Genomic DNA, 16,884 nt, shown 5'->3' with positions numbered 1-16,884 from the left:
ATATAAATATATATTTATAAATTATGATGAAAGGAAGTTATTGCAATATCACAATGGCTATACTACAGACAAACATATTTAAATTTTTAAATATTAAAACGAACTTCGGGGGACGGGAACAGGAAAGAAGACGAGCGTCTGGCTGACGCGATAGCCAGATGTCTTGAAAAAGAAGAGAATTTCCGAAAGAATAGAAATGTGTGGTTGTCGCGCCGTTCAAATCTGATTGCTATAAAGCTAATATTAACCTGGCTTGGTCTTGCGGATCTTCTGGTACATGAGCGGCTGCGTGAACATGGGCTCGTCGACCTCGTTGTGTCCGTTGCGGCGGTACGACACGATGTCGATGACCACGTCCTTGTGGAAGGTGGCGCGCCACTCGGCGGCCACGTTGCACACGTGCATCACCGCCTCAGGGTTGTCGCCGTTCACGTGGAATATGGGCGCGTTCACCACACGCGCCACATCTGTGTTAAACACATATACATTTGAATTTTATCCACACTATAAAGCAAGTTTTCAATGTATTGTGAAGCTATCGGCAAAACTGAATTTAAAAGAAAAATTGGGCTGATATAAAAATACAAATGAGATCCGCAATCGATATGAATATTCTCGATACTAAGTGAATTTATCGAATTATACATATAGTATTCAAACTGACAGATCCTATCATCATAATATTTAATACATATTAAAAAGACACAACTACTAATGCTTATGCGATGATGACGCGACATACCAGTACAGTAGGCGGAGGAGCGCGAGTGTCGCGGGTCGGTGGTGAAGCCGATCTGGTTGTTGACGACGATGTGCACGGTGCCGTGCGTGGTGTAGGCGGGCAGGTCCGACAAGTGCATCGTCTCGAACACCACGCCCTGCCCGGCGAACGCAGCGTCGCCGTGCAGCAGGATCGACATCACCTGGGTAACAAATGGCAATCAGTTTATAGAGAATAAGGAGCTATGCCCAGCAACTAGACACACTATACCAAGGTCACATAGACATGAAGGGATGTATAAAATAAACTAGTGTTGGAGTACTGATGAACTGACAGAAATGAAAACTTTATTATTGCCAAATTTTACCAAAATTAATTATTCAATTACATTAACGTGTGTCCATCTGTGTAATTAATTAAACGCAATCATTAATGTCCCTATTCACCTCTATCGTTAGTTAGTAATTTACCTTCTTGCCCTCATTGTCTCCGCGGTAGAACTGCTCAGCCCTGGTCTTGCCCTGCACGACGGGGTCGACGGCCTCGAGATGCGAGGGGTTGGCGCACACCGCCAGCCGGATGTTCTTGTTGGTGACGCGGTTCAAACGCTCGATGTAGGTACCCAAGTGGTATTTTACGTCACCTGAACCCTGCATATAGAAAATAAATTATATTAAATTAGTACACTAAAACTAAAACTATTTGGAATACCTACACATATACTGTTAGAGCTTTATTGTAGTCATGTATGAGCCAGCTTGGCATGGGTAGCAACAACGTCTCAGGAAAAACCTAATTGATTTTTTAATTTCAATTTGGAACTAAGAAAACAAATAAGGATTTGTTTGTTCGTTGTCACATCGGGTGTACCACAGGGCTCAATTTTAGGGCCTTTATTATTTGTTCTTTTTGTGAATGACATTGATAAATGTTTCATACATAGCAACTTCCTTTTGTACGCCGACGATCTTAAGGTGTATCGTGCAATAAATAACTGTGAGGATTGCTTACTGCTACAAGATGATTTGGATCGACTAGCCAAATATTGTATAGATAATAAACTTCATTTAAGTTTAACAAAATGCTGTTCAATGTCTTTCACAAAAAAGAAATTTATCACCAAGCACACCTATTATTTATACAATTCTCCTTTAAGTAATGTTTCGACTATTAGAGACCTAGGTATATTGTTGGACTCGAAATTACATTTAGATAATCACATAGATCATATAACTAATAAAGCGTTTCAACTTTATGGATTTATTATGAGATCGTGTGAGGAGTTCAAACGGCCGGAAAGCTATTTGTCACTGTTCAAATCATTAGTAAGGTCACAACTTGAGTACGCAACAGCTATATGGAATCCCCACTACGATATATATGTAAACCAAATAGAAATGGTTCAATGTAAGTTTTTGCGGGCAATTTACTATAAATGTTTCCGTGCAAGGTCCTCGTATGTAGATTTGTTAGGAAAGTTCTCACTTACGTCACTGAAAGTCAGAAGGCTTTATCTAGATCAAATGTTGCTATATGGTATTTGCCACAATAAATTTGACTGTATTAATATTAACGACGAGATCTCAGTATCGGTTCCCCCACATATTCCCCGTTTATGTAACAACCATTCTAATGATGTATTCCATACTAAATTCTGTCGGACTAATGCTGGTGAGCGTGCACCTTTACGACGTCTTATGAAGTCATACAATGAATACTTTTCTGATATAGATGTGTTCGCATTAAAACCTCAAGTGTATAAAAAAAAAATATTAGAAATATCTACAGAATTGTAATGATTTATCTGTTTTAGCTTTTATGTATAATTTCTTGTTCTGCAGTTTTAGTTTATTTGTCCTAATATTACAAAATTCGCGGTGTAGGTACAAATTATCATTATAATTAGTTAATCTGGGGACAACGGTGTTGGTTAAACAATAAGTTAGACTATTTAATTTACATTTTATATATAAGATGTGTTGTGTAACTGTTTGTTGTTCAGAATAATAAATAAATAAAAAAAAAAAAAAAAAAAAGGATTTGCATACAAAAATACATAATGTGGAATACATGATAAGATTTGATTATAATTTACAATAATCAAAATGACAAACATAGTACATACAATAAATTACTTTCTTAACAGTACAGATATCAGTGCAGTGACGTCATACTGCGGTTTTATGCGATTAAAACCATCTTTAATTTTACATTATGGTTGAGTTCATGGAATAATATTACATTTTACATAGTACTCCAGAGGCCGTAACGTGAGAAATGTACTCAATTTTCAATACGACATTCAATACTCTTTTGCGCACTATCTTTTACGTCGCAGTTACAGGGTAAAGTAACCTAACGTTGGCACTCGACCAATGAATTCGCATTTCTAACTTTTTTAACTATAATAATATTCAGTATCCAAAGTCCAAAGCATTTTAAAATTCTGTTTAAAGAAATACATGGTTTGTATTATCTTATTATAGTTGAAGTGTAAGTCCCACATTGATGGGGTGCCAACTTTGAATATGTTTACCCTAGTTTTAAAAAAACATTTTACATTCTTATGTACTTAGTATATAAGCTATGTAACGTATTGTAATAAGTCAGTATAATGAAGAATCTAATAAAGACCTGAAACCAACAACACGTGTCAACATATATATCCATCATTCCATTACACTTATATAACTATAACTAAAACTATAACTAAAATATAAAATATAAATATAACTTTTTTAATATTATCCTTGTTACGTCGCAATGAACATTATAAAGACAATACTCACATCGTCCTCGGCCTCGAGTCCAGCGAATTGTGTGAACAGTTGGTGGAGAGGTTTGCGGCAAACATTGGCCAGCACGTTCAAACGACCTGGACGAACAAAATTACATAATGTTAATATGAGCTGTTGCTGGCGTTTAACGTGTTCCATTAAACAGGTCTTAGTTTAAAATATTGTCTATATTTGAAATTTGTTTCTAGTCGCGGTTGCTGAAGTTATCATAATAATAGTACACAATTATACGCTCTTGAAATAATTATGTCATGAATAAACTCGAGTCTTACACGGACTATAGAACGTTACAAAATACGTAATATTAGTGCCGCATTGCATAGCAGTAAGCATATGTGGTTTAATTTAATAACGCAATGTCCAAATGACCCTATATATATATAGATTTTCAATTTGACCACCAAATACACTATTTTGACTTCATCTTTTATTAATCTTACGTGATATCTTTATACTTCCGTACTAAAAATATCACAACATAAATAATAACCGATTTTTTATACTATATAGTAACTATACATATATATAAGTATCTAAAAATAAAAGTGCAATCGACCATAACATTTTGTAATTATATAGTAAGCAATTTAATTACTATATTTGGTAATACATCCGTATCTAGTACATATACATACATTTAAATTAAAATGACACTTCCGTACGATAGGACAAATAAGGTCAATGAGCTCGAATCGGTCGAACACTTATACATAAAGCCTTGACGTAATTGCCAATGGCCTTATTGGCCGTCTACACAAATGAAATCGAAAAGTATTTTGTTGTTAAAATAACTTCGGAGTGTTTCTGGAATGAATGAAGTGACGAGAAGGTATTTTGACTAATTGGAAGTGTTACCACCTGTCCATATACAGAAAGGCCGTACAATATATTAAATATCGCATTACTAGTGTATTATATTAAAACTATTGAGTAATATTAAAACTTAACATTTTATGTATCAGTCTGAGCAACACAATGGATTGCAGCCCAGTGCTCTGTGTTTCAAACTTGTCGATAGTATTATGCATTGCCGCCCAGTACTTTGTGTTTCAAACTTGTCGATAGTATCACTATGTAGGGGCGAGTATATAGCACTACAGGTAAGTAGTTTGCACGTCGTACCATCCAAGTGTATCAACAATACCACATAATACTTGTCAACATCAGACATTAAGCCTCATAATGCCAATTTGATTTGTTTCTTTTCAGTATCTTAAATCCAGTAGAAAAGCTTATCATGAGGTAAATGATAAACCCTAAGAATATCTCTCGTCAATCCCTCGATACCGCGGTGATAGTTTATTTCAATTAAATCCTTATGACGTACAATGTTGTCTAAAATTCTATATATAAACTACCGCATTAATGACGTCATATTTTGCAAGTTTATCGTACGTAGGAACATCGTGAATAATCAGATTCATACATTAAACTTTTTATCACCACTTTAATTTGTTTACATTGTAATTATTCGAAACTGAATAAATAAAGCTCTTCGCAATAGGGAATACCCTACAAAAGGTCAGAGATAAGTGACGTTATACGCACTATTTATGCTTCGTTGACAAAATCCCTAACGAGTCACAATTTGTTTTGCTTTTTTTGTCTTATATTCGTTTAATTTACACGTTTCCGAGAAGACAGTAGTAATAATATGTGATATCAAATAAACACAGACAAAAACACACAATATCACGCATTTATCCCAGAAGGGGTATGCAGAGGCACACCCATAGCATCCAATTTTCGCCACGTGTGTTCCGTCCCATGATGTGATAGAGGGCGAGCCTATCGCCATATCGGACACGATTTCAAAACTCCGGGCTAATACTGAGCAGAAAAAAACAAACATCACTTTGTCCGACCCGGGATTCAGATTAAGGACCTCAGAGCGCTGCCGTACCGCGCATACAGTACAACTACGCCACCGAGGCAGTCTCAGTCTCGAGTCGGTCATGTCAAATAAACATAATTCATATTTCTGTTACCTCTGTGCGGCATGCCCATGATGATGGACTCGACACCGAGTTTTGTAGAAACGTCGATGACCTGCTTCATCGCCGGGATGAGGATCTCGCAGCCCTCCAGACCGAAACGTTTCTCCGACGACCATTTCTTAGCCAAGAAGTTCTCAAATCTGTTGGGAACAATTCACATATTAGATATATTTGTAGATGTACTATTAAGTGAAAAATATAACGATGTCGAATGGGTGCCAGCTGTTTTTTGTCACCCTATCGGCGCCATGAAATAGCCACATTATCAATTCACACAGGTTTTTTAATCTGTAACTCCGATGTTTGAAATAATTAACCGCCGACGTAAAAAGAGGAGTGTTAATTTAAGATGTGTATTTGTATGTCTGTAGTACCGAATGGACTAATTTTGATACTTTTTCTTGTTTTATTGGCAATAAGACGAATCAAACGAGAAATAACATTATGCTATGGCAAACGCACTCTACTCGATACGACTTTTGGTGAACTTAAAATGATTTTCCCTCATATATATAAACACACAAAACTTCAAAATAATTGCACACGGCCCGCCCGAGGCGCAAGTGAGTGAACAGAGCAAGTCAATTAAGTATGAAATTAATACTATAATGTTACTTATCAAGTTTCTTATTATTGCGCAGAATCTTGTTAATAGTGACAGAATAACTTCCACAGGCTTTACGTAACAGTAGCATGTGATAAGTATATATTCACAAAGTAAACACCTCGGATGTTACTTAAAATTTGTTTACCTTAATTTATAACTGCGTTACAAAAATTCTTAATTATCATCATTATCTGCCACATGGAAGCCGCTGATGAACAAAGGCTTCCCCTATTAATTTCTACACGGACCTGTCAAAAGCGGCTTGCATCCAGCGTGTTTCTGGGAACTTTATCGAATCGTCTATCCACTAAAAACTTGTATAGAAGTGTTGGGCAAATATCTTTGGTCTCGTATACATTTATTATGATTCTATACGAAATTAAATACGGTCTAATACGTGAAAATATTTACACGAATTGCTCATTTTATGTTATCTCGTTAATTAACACTAATACTTGTAAATGTAAAAACCAATCAGGTCTTCATAATGGATCATCAGATTAATACAGATTTATAGATTACCACAATAAGCCCTAATACAGACGAAACAAATAATATAATCTTGACATTAAATCAACGCAAGGTACAGGGCATTTCGGCGAAATGCGTGAGTACTCTTTCAATTATCAATCATTGACAAGAATGTAATTCATAACGATAAAAATCATGTCATATTGTCATGCATGAAAAGTATTGACGTTCTGCGCTGTCATCTCCAAGATGTTTGGAGGCTTCATTTATCTAATATTCGTCGACGCTTGGTGTCAGTGCCATATTAATATCTATAATAATACGCCACACTTTCTAGAATCTACAGCTACATGATAATATAAATTGCGATTAAAAATAATCTCGTTTTATTTATTTTTACGAATTGATAGTGAAAGTTTGATAACCATTAAATGTGAAGCTATGATTAATTATGAAGCCGATGTTAATCCTAATACCTTTATAATAGATTACAATATATACATATGATAGGCTTGTTATTTTATGTACGGGTTAAACCAGCACAAAATTTAAGCATTTGATGTTATCGTTTTCATGCCATAGGCGTGTCTCGCATACAAAACTTTACATATTATTAATAATGCAGGATAATGACGCAATACATGCTGCCGACAATTGTCAATTTAAGGCAATAAAAGAATCATAAAATATTATCTGCGCTTTAAAATAAACTTGTGATAATGTTTATAATCAATATTACTAGTGACTAGGAATAAACAAAATTGTATGAACCAACGACTAATACAGAATGAACCCTTACCCAGTGGATCTGGTGAGACGCGCGAGGACCAGCCTCTTCTGGTCGGGACTCATCTTGGTGACATTGGGGGGCTCCATGCGCTGCCTGATCCAGTTACATTGCTCCAGCGAGTTGATGAACATGAACTCGATACCGATGTTGTTGCAGTAAGCATCCTCCAAACGGTTCAGGATCTCCCTAAAGTTATGAAAGGTTATAAATTATAATATGCGCACGCGACCTTCAACTTTACAAAGATAAAAAAATCTTAGCATACAGACACACAACAATACTATGAGTACACATAGTGCACTCGAACGCATAGTGTCGGCAATTTCATAATTTCCTTTGGCTTCATTCGATTTGTTTACCTGACAGCCAAGTCAAGTAAAGTTGTACCTCAATTTAACCAATCACAGCGCCCCTATGCCTACGCATTACGAAAGCTGACGTACCGTCAGCACTGAGAAGCAGATATCACGGCACTGCTACATACTTAGAAGATAGCTACATACATACTTCCCCCCCGTGACCATGAAGGCTGCAAAGTCTTCGAAACGTCGGGAGAAAAATTAAATACTAACCGCGATAGAATCCGAAAATTAGTTTAATTTCAATACATACATACTTAAGAGTTAAGTACTTAGTTAACAAACGTTTGTGAATACGAGCCTTTGAAAATTCCTTTTAAATGCTATAGTATTATGTGTAACAATTGACGACATCTAACCTTTAAAACATGAATTTGCAGGTGATTGAATTGTAAGTCATAAACTATTCTAATAATAATAATAATAATAATATCAGCCCTGTATTATATACTTGCCCACTGCTGAGCACGGGCCTCCTCTACTACTGAGAGGGATTAGGCCTTAGTCCACCACGCTGGCCTAGTGCGGATTGGTAGACTTCACACACCCTCGAAATTCCTATAGAGAACTTCTCAGGTATGCAGGTTTCCTCACGATGTTTTCCTTCCAAGCAAGCGATAATTCACAAAGAATACACACATAATTTATTAGAAAAATCAGAGGTGTGTGCCCTTGGGATTTGAACCTGCGGACATTCGTCTCAGCAGTCCGTTCCACAACCAACTAGGCTATCGCCGCACTAATTCTAATCAGTCATTAATCTAGCAAATAAATAAAAATGACTTTTTGTACGGGCACAGCAAAGTGACCCCTCTGTACCTTATGGAAGTGGAGTGGGCTCCAATAGAATGCCGACTGACAAGAGATGATTACCCCTCGGGAGCTGACACGATGATCTTGGCTTGCTTTTTTTTTCTTTTTTTTTTGTATTCGTTTGTATTTTAGAGGCTTTTAGTGACATTTCCACCATGCCAGCCCCATCATACCCATCTTGGCCTGTTGGAACTGGATATACACAGTCTGATCCCAGAACGCAACGCACTTACGTAGGCCATTATGACGGGTTTTAACACCTTGAAGACGGTGGTCGCATATAAAATATATCCTACCACCAGCACGACTATAGATATTAACTAAGAGTAATCTCTCTCCAAAAAAATTTCCAAGTAATAATTTACTTGGATTTTTTTGGGTAATGGAAAGTTATACTCGTAAACATTTACAATCTACTACATGCGTATATATAATATAAATAGGTAATTTTAAATTAACAACAATAATGTAACGATCAATGTTGATTGACGTCTGAATAAATGAAAATAAGATAACAGTTTTTAAACACATACATATTGAATCAGAGATAAAAATATAGCTTCAAGAACTTATTCTTTCCCCATAATTATATCTACAATCAAATTAGGAACAATAGTGCATAATATTAATAAACACGTTGCTTGGAAAATGTCCAAATTACTGTTACGAAATGAAAACGTTTTCTGCTAGCTGTTAACGACATATCTCACTTCAGACGACCAAAGAGAAATGTAAATACTCGGAATATGCTAATGAACTTCGAACTAATTGTTCAACTATTATACAATGTTCTAAATACATGGGTAATTACAATAAAGAGCAACAACTCCTGCTAAAATATTTATAGCTTAACAAACAATTTACCTTAGGGGTAATGCCTTCTCTTTCTCGCCGATAAAAGTCGTTGAGGGTAGTTTGAATACCCTGTCCATGTCCGCTTCATCTATAAGAAACATGCTCATGAGAGTAGGAAAGTCCATGAAAAACAATTATAAAAGAATATCAGTGATATAATACAGTATGAACAATCCAATGAAGAAATAAAATAGAAGCACATAAAAAGCAGATTGATCGTTTAAAATCATCATATCCCTTTACTAGCCTTGTATGAAAATGATTGACGTCGCGTCGACAACCAAACATGTGACTACGTTTACGTATTAAAAAAACCATTTTGTCTAACCTTAGTTAATAATTAATACTAATTATCTACTCTACTTAAATTGAATATTAGTACGTAATTGTTTTAGACCTAGTGCCATAATTACATTATTGAACCAGTTTGAATATTTTCTTCCATCGACATCCATATATCGTATAAAATACCCGCCCAGCTATATTTTGATGGTACGTGTGCGGACAGTTCTTTGGCTGTGCTCCAAACCAGACATGTGTGCTATAGATAAACGTACGTGGCATTCTACGCGTTTAGCGGTTCAATGTCAAATAACTAATTGCTTTCGTTTTCCATAACAATAGCTACACCAATGCACAAATATAAACTGTATGTACGATTTACTCTACTTTAGTACTTGTATGTGTGTCGATAATAAATATCATGCAATCCCATGCAATACGCTATATATAATATTGCAACGTCATATCTGAATGCATGCAACGTGTCGAAACAAATACAGACATACAGGGTGCTGTTTCCATGAGTCCATGAATCGTCAATAACGAGGGTACAATTAGCGTGCGAGCCGGAATCCGCGTGCAATCCACATTATATAAGATGGTCTTCCGCAGTTATGGCTTACAGCGTGAAAAATATTTTACGAACAGAAATTGGACCATATAATAAATAATATAATGCAAAACAAAAAATAAAACCCCTTAGGATATCTGCAGTGAAATACAATTCTGTTCATAAAGTATACACCCAGTGAGTAGCCCGAATCTCCCATTGCAGTTTGACCGAAACATGGCGGCGGTTTACTAGTACATTTTCTCATGAAATGCAACAGGAAAATCGGGAACGCGCGTACTGTGCCGCCATAACCACTTCAGTTTGATGAGGCAACATCGAGCGGCCTGGTGTTTTCTATATTCAGGTTCTGACATCTTACCAAACCTGTAGCTGTTGTGTATCACCTCCCGTGGATTTTTATCGGCCAAATCGTAGTTTGCTATCTCCAACGGATCGAGTTTCGCTATATGGTGTCCTCGGATCTGTTTTTTAGTTTACAACATACCGGTTTAGTATGCGAATATGTACTGCAGACCCTAAAGTTAGTTTTATTAAATACACAAATAAAAATAAAACAAGCAAAAAAATAAATTCAATATATAAATAATATTTTGTATCGTGATATAGAATTGTTTTTTTGTCGATGCTGATGAAATTGTAGCTTATGACGTTTATAATTTTTCTGAGTCTTGTTAATACAGCTGTATTTATGGAGTTTGTATTGTGTATGTTGGTTAGAAAATATCACGGTGCTAAAGGAATAAAGCAGTGTTGCAAAGCCAATGACTGGGCCGTTGACATTTTACCTTATCTATGTTTCCGAACGCCGTTCCAACCTATCAGATATCAATAAATATTGCCAAGCTTAAGACTATTATCTTATCAAGCCGCGACAATTGATCTTGTGTTTCCCATTCTAAACCCCAGGCCACACTAATTAGATACGCTTGTATAATTACTTTGAAGATTGATGCAGAAAAATCTTTACACCACAAAGCCGCAATAGATGTGTAATATTATGTTGTATACATCATTTTTCAACGTTATTCTTGCTCAATCTTATAGAATACAACAATCGTAGCCCAAAATATGTGAGACGTCATGACCTCGGGTTTAGCGTGTTATCGTACAATGTTGTTCAGCATATAAGCAAATGAATTCAAGTGGTTTCTACAAAGGTGTATTTTACTAAAAACAACACGACTGATCTACATTCCTAAAACATTTCTGACGTCATACCTGTAATTAATATGAAAAAATACTTATTCGACCATGACTATGACCACAAATTTACACTGTGACTACGCCTTTACAATAACATACAAAATAAAGATCACCCATTTTTACCATACTTAGGCAATATCAGTACCATACTTAAGCAGCCTCGATAGTAAATTCCATAATACCTTGTAATTACCATTAAATACGCGTATATACTCGTACTGATATAATACAATGTAGTGAAAGCGTCACACAGCTTCTTCGAAAAGCATTTTATTGCATAATAAATACAAAGCTAGTGTGTACTCTATACAGCCAATATATGGTAATGAATACCAGGCATTAGTGTTAATAAATCTGATTTTTTGCAACTCGTATAAATTGTGTGGGGACTTTACCTTGTTTTGATTGAAACGTGTTGCACCACGCACCTTTGTATACATCTTTAAATGTACGCTCCAAATGACTCATTTTCGTAGAAGTTTACCCATACGTAATTTTATTCCCTAATACGCTATCACTTCTAGTAAAGGAATATGATTTGCAATTGTTAGTTATAAAAAGAAAAAAATATTTATGTATGTTTGTTAATAATAAATTTATCGATTTTTTTATTCAATTAGTAATGCTTATGTTGACCGATTGTATCAAAAAGCTAGTCTCAATTCAATTGTTGAGTTCAATCAATTGCAATTAGATATACTTAAATATATATACGCCGCAAAAGCTAAATCGAATTATACAATATTTTACAACATAATTATTGTATAAAGTAATAATAAACAGAGGCAGGCTGTATAAAAGGCAGATTTCAATATAAACAGAACACCCAAGCACCGAAGTTCCAAATATCTAAAGACCAAAACACTACAGGATCATAATAAATTACAGACCAAGCACCACTGGTAAAGCCAACGCAAGGTCTACAATCTGTATTACATAAAAATGTGAAAAGACCCTTATAGACGTAACAAGACGAAATTTTCAACATTCCGCGTAGAGCTCAAGTGCTTAGAGATTGCATTGTGACCGAAGCTACGAACCCTAAACCAATTTGGATTAAATATTGCATATTGATAATTAAATGAATGTCTGATAACATCGATTATTGCCGATATTTACAACAAACTATTAGAACCGAATAATACTTTATATCTTATCAAAACAATTAATTGTAAATCGAACTCGAGCGTTCAATGACATGCAATTTTGATGATGCCGCCGGGTACGATACGATACCTGCCTCTTAACTAACGATATATAATAACTTTCGCCGGTCGACATTCAAATAATCGCCAATAGCAATACATCGCATAGAAGACGTTCATACCGAATCGTACGTGCTGTCTAATGACCGCCTCGTTGGCGAAGGCTCGCATACCGCCGTGCCAATCACCACTCGACACTGGGTCGCCCGTCGAGATACCCAAGGGATCGAGCTGGGCGACCAGGTGGCCTCGAGACTACGTCGGATGTGGAAAAAGATCACAGTAACCACAATATATTGACAGGATCATTACAAAACTCGTCGCACCTTCCAGTTGTAAGCAATACATTATGTGACCATCAAAAGGGAACATATAAAATTAAAATAAACTTGCTGTTAATTAACATTATGATAGATACAAGGTAATAGGCATACGTAGGTACGTAATAGGAAAAAGTTAAATTGTTAATCAAAGAACGAAAGGACGCCCGAGAACCGATTTGAAAATAATTATGCTCAATAAAACTGAATAACAAAACCAAAATATTGTTCAGGCGGGGCGTTGCGATACAAAAGCGTCGATTCGGCTTGAGACTAGCAATTTTCTTGGTCGGTCTGATCACTGTTAGTAGAGTATGGAGGTTTAATATGTTTACATTTCAACTGAACATCAATACATTTACAAAAACTATCCATGAGGACGGCATTTAAAACACACCTTCTGTTTTAATTATAAAGTAATTTTAAAAGTGAAAATTTTGTTATAGTATTCAATTTGCTTTTATCAACTACGGCAAAAAAAATATTGTTGATAAAATTTTGATAGACAGCGAAGATTCTCACACACATGCATATTCACTGGTAAAATTTCGAAAGCTTTTTATATTATTATGCTTTTCAAATATTAAAAACGCATCTACGATGTAACGAATTAATGCTACATAATTATATTAATATGTACTACATTTAATTGCATTTAAAATGGATGTATCTATACAAAACTAAGCAAATCGATTGATGAAAACGTATTTATAGTGAATGATCTATTAGTTATGACTACATCAATCGCAAGTATTGTTGCAGTGTGTTAATACATAAAAGTGTGTTACAATGTCGCTGCTAATAACACAACAATCAAAGACACGTAACTCAATGCTGATACAGATTGAACAATGTGATCGGTTCCAAATGTAATCGACAACGACTCGTTTCATGTATCCTGCGTACCGAAATTGAAATATTTCCTCATGATGAGCTCGGAGCGGGGCGCGCGCATGCCCAGTTGGGGCAGGTTGGCCGTCGTGATGCCGAGCGGGTCCACATCGGCCGCCAGGTGCCCGCGAGCCTGTCACGCACCCGCCACCACGTCATCGTTTAAGCCCAAATCATAACATTCACGACCTAGCGACGTTACCGACTGTACCGACTGTTATCCACGCTGCTAGAGCTTGAGTGGCACCCGACGCGGGGCTCGACTCCAATATTAACGTTAACGTATTGGCACCCAACATGTAAACACATAAAACTCGTGTTATCGGCAAATTTTGCCACTAGGTCGTGTTATACAATTTGGTCACTCTCATAACAGTATTGAAACCGCAATGCCAATTGTTACACACGCAGTTGCAATGACCAGTCGATTGCTATACAATAATTGCTTACGTCCCAATTGAAAGCCTATTTTACTTCGATAAAATTATCTTCGTAGTATACTAGAAGGCAACGGACAAGTTATACATGAGATAATACAAGTCATCGAATAATAAATCAGTGTATTGATGTACTGCAGTATTTTTATTAAAGTGTAAATTGTTACTTTATTTGATGCATTTTATGTCCTAATTAATAGTGTATTATTATACCTATACATATTTTATAATACTGTCTATACTACTATTCAGAATTAAAATTTCATGGGGAAAAATACATAAAGAAACTAATAGCATCACTTTAGCGAATGTGGTGCATGTGTTGAACATAATGTGCAAACAAAAACAAATAATAAATCTATAATCGAGGAACATATTTCACCTGATAACTTCTGATGATAGCTTGTACCGCGAGATGGTCATCGATTATTTTCTCGTTGATTGGGGACCCTGCAGAAATATCATATGGATAACATCATGAAATGATGAGCAGAATTTTCTCGGCCCAAGCGGAACAGAGTAAATTTAGCACTTCTGAATATACACTTAAGATATACAAACCTGCTGCAATGGAAGGCATCCCGCCGCTAGTTGGCACAAGCGATGTGAGCGGCACTTCATTTTTGTTGTATGGCGCCAGGTTCGGCGGCGGTGTGTACGCGGCGCCAGGCTGGGCGCCGTTTGTCGCATTGCGGAAAAATGCATCCCACGACTGCAATAGCACATTATCTCTCTTACACACCGTATTGATTTCCTAAATTATATAAATCTAATTCTCTTCAGCGACATCCCTAACAAATATTTTGATACGAGCTAATAATTATTTAATATCTACTCCTGAACTATTTATATTTAGTACACATACATAATAGTCAAGTCACCGGTTCCAAGAGCATAAAACGATAAATTCTCTCTCAGTCCATAAATTTCGAGTGACACATATTTTAATGACTACGCAAACTTAACGTACGGATTTAATGATAACATCACTGTATCTCCAAGACGTGTCCCAAAAAAAATTACGACGCAGTACAACAAATGCTTAGGTAAATTTGAGATAAAAAATAATCTCAGTAATAATATTAGACATACATACTATACGGGGCGTTAGTAGACATCTACTGTTGACGTATGAGATGAGAGGCGAGCGGCGAGACGCATAGTGACGTCAATACAAAGACCATTTATAATAATATGACGGAAACGTCAAATATCTTGCTGCCACATTTACATGGATATGTTAAGTCATTATAGCAATCATAGGAATAAGAAGCAGATCTACTTAGCGAGCATCTAATTTGTTTAAATCATTTCAGATTATCCAGTCTAATATGCAAACATTTGTAAAAATTAAACAACAAAACCGGTTTTTACAACACTAAATTCAGCGTCTTTGAATAGGGTAATTAAAATGTTCACATCATAATATTTTTACATAAATATTAATACGTACACATCAAATCGCACATAGTAACAAAAACTCGTAATTATTACTTTTAAGTACACCATCACATTATATCAATGAAAACGTCGTCGCTCATAATATTATGTTGTATTTGTAACAGACAAGGAACCATCGCATGAGACGAACACAACTGTCGCAAGTGGGTGTGTTTGTTTATAAATTATTTTGGCCACGCTGGAGGCCACCAGTGAAAATTTTCGTCAGCTTACACAAACAATTCAGAATTCTTATCCGTCTTGCTAGCCTTCACAAAGACACATCGTTCACGGTCACATCCAGATAATGCCGCGTCGAGCGCGAGCATGAACTGGATTGAATTAGACACCACACGTGAATTAACGATGCACGCAGTGACAATTTCGTGCAACGTGTTGAGGTTCGTGATTTATACTTTTCCGAGCGAATGTCGACGTCTGACATGACAAAAGTTTGTCCTGAATAATTCATGTTATATTATCCTGAGCGGTTGCTGTTTGAAAATAAATATATAATTTACATTTTCGATCTTATATAAGTATCGATATCAACGTGCAATATCTAATTTTCTTCATTAAAACCGTCTAACACATGTCTAGACATAACAAGAAATCAATTGGCTCGATGTTTCCAATCGTCATGCACGGTACGATAAGTATTTTATCGGTAATCAAGCGGTCATGTGCCGTTATTGATTGATAGCATTTAAACATTACCTTAAAACATGTATATAGAGACAAAACCAAAAACTGCCTTTTTTAATATTCATTAATGTGGTATGAATTAAATAAAGAATGTAATGTCGTGTTCTGCAAAAGATTCTTGAGGAAAACAACACTGATTTAAAAAATGTCTTAGGTTTTAAAAGACACGAATGACGAGTAACTACCTATTCACTACACTATACTAATGTCATACGTTATGTTCATTTTATGGTTGTCATCTCATCACATTGAAATAAGTGATGCGGAACTAATGGCTTTCCTTTAATATTTATATGTATGCTAATTCGTCGCAATGATGGCTAATTTATTTTTCATGCAATTTGAATACAGGACACAATACAATATACAAAACAGAGACATTCATACGTACAAATTAAGATGAGTAATCTTGCATC

At 35.8% G+C, this 16,884-nt stretch overlaps 1 protein-coding gene across 8 annotated transcripts in view; it reads right to left on the bottom strand.

Moving 5' to 3' along the window:
* Positions 1–16,884, bottom strand: part of LOC115452603 (2-oxoglutarate dehydrogenase, mitochondrial) — a 29,534-nt gene that overhangs the window by 8,240 nt on the left and 4,410 nt on the right. For 5 of the 8 annotated variants that reach the window (XM_037443573.1, XM_037443576.1, XM_037443579.1 and 2 more), the window contains exons 4-13: positions 14,885–15,035; positions 14,706–14,773; positions 12,798–12,930; positions 9,421–9,499; positions 7,394–7,570; positions 5,508–5,656; positions 3,511–3,596; positions 1,192–1,371; positions 743–923; positions 249–467 (exon numbers count right to left, since the gene is read on the bottom strand). In XM_037443573.1, the coding sequence (XP_037299470.1) occupies positions 249–467; positions 743–923; positions 1,192–1,371; positions 3,511–3,596; positions 5,508–5,656; positions 7,394–7,570; positions 9,421–9,499; positions 12,798–12,930; positions 14,706–14,773; positions 14,885–15,035 (1,423 nt within the window). Of the gene's footprint in view, positions 1–248; positions 468–742; positions 924–1,191; positions 1,372–3,510; positions 3,597–5,507; positions 5,657–7,393; positions 7,571–9,420; positions 9,500–10,625; positions 10,729–12,797; positions 12,931–13,901; positions 14,020–14,705; positions 14,774–14,884; positions 15,036–16,884 lie in introns of all 8 variants that reach the window. The other 3 variants (XM_037443578.1, XM_037443580.1, XM_037443577.1) reach the window with 2 other exon arrangements.

The sequence above is a fragment of the Manduca sexta genome, chromosome 26 (genome assembly GCF_014839805.1).
Source record: "Manduca sexta isolate Smith_Timp_Sample1 chromosome 26, JHU_Msex_v1.0, whole genome shotgun sequence".
Taxonomy (NCBI): Eukaryota; Metazoa; Arthropoda; class Insecta; order Lepidoptera; family Sphingidae; genus Manduca; species Manduca sexta.
The sequence above is the reverse complement of the archived record's forward strand: the minus strand, read 5'-3'. Positions and strand labels throughout refer to the sequence as shown.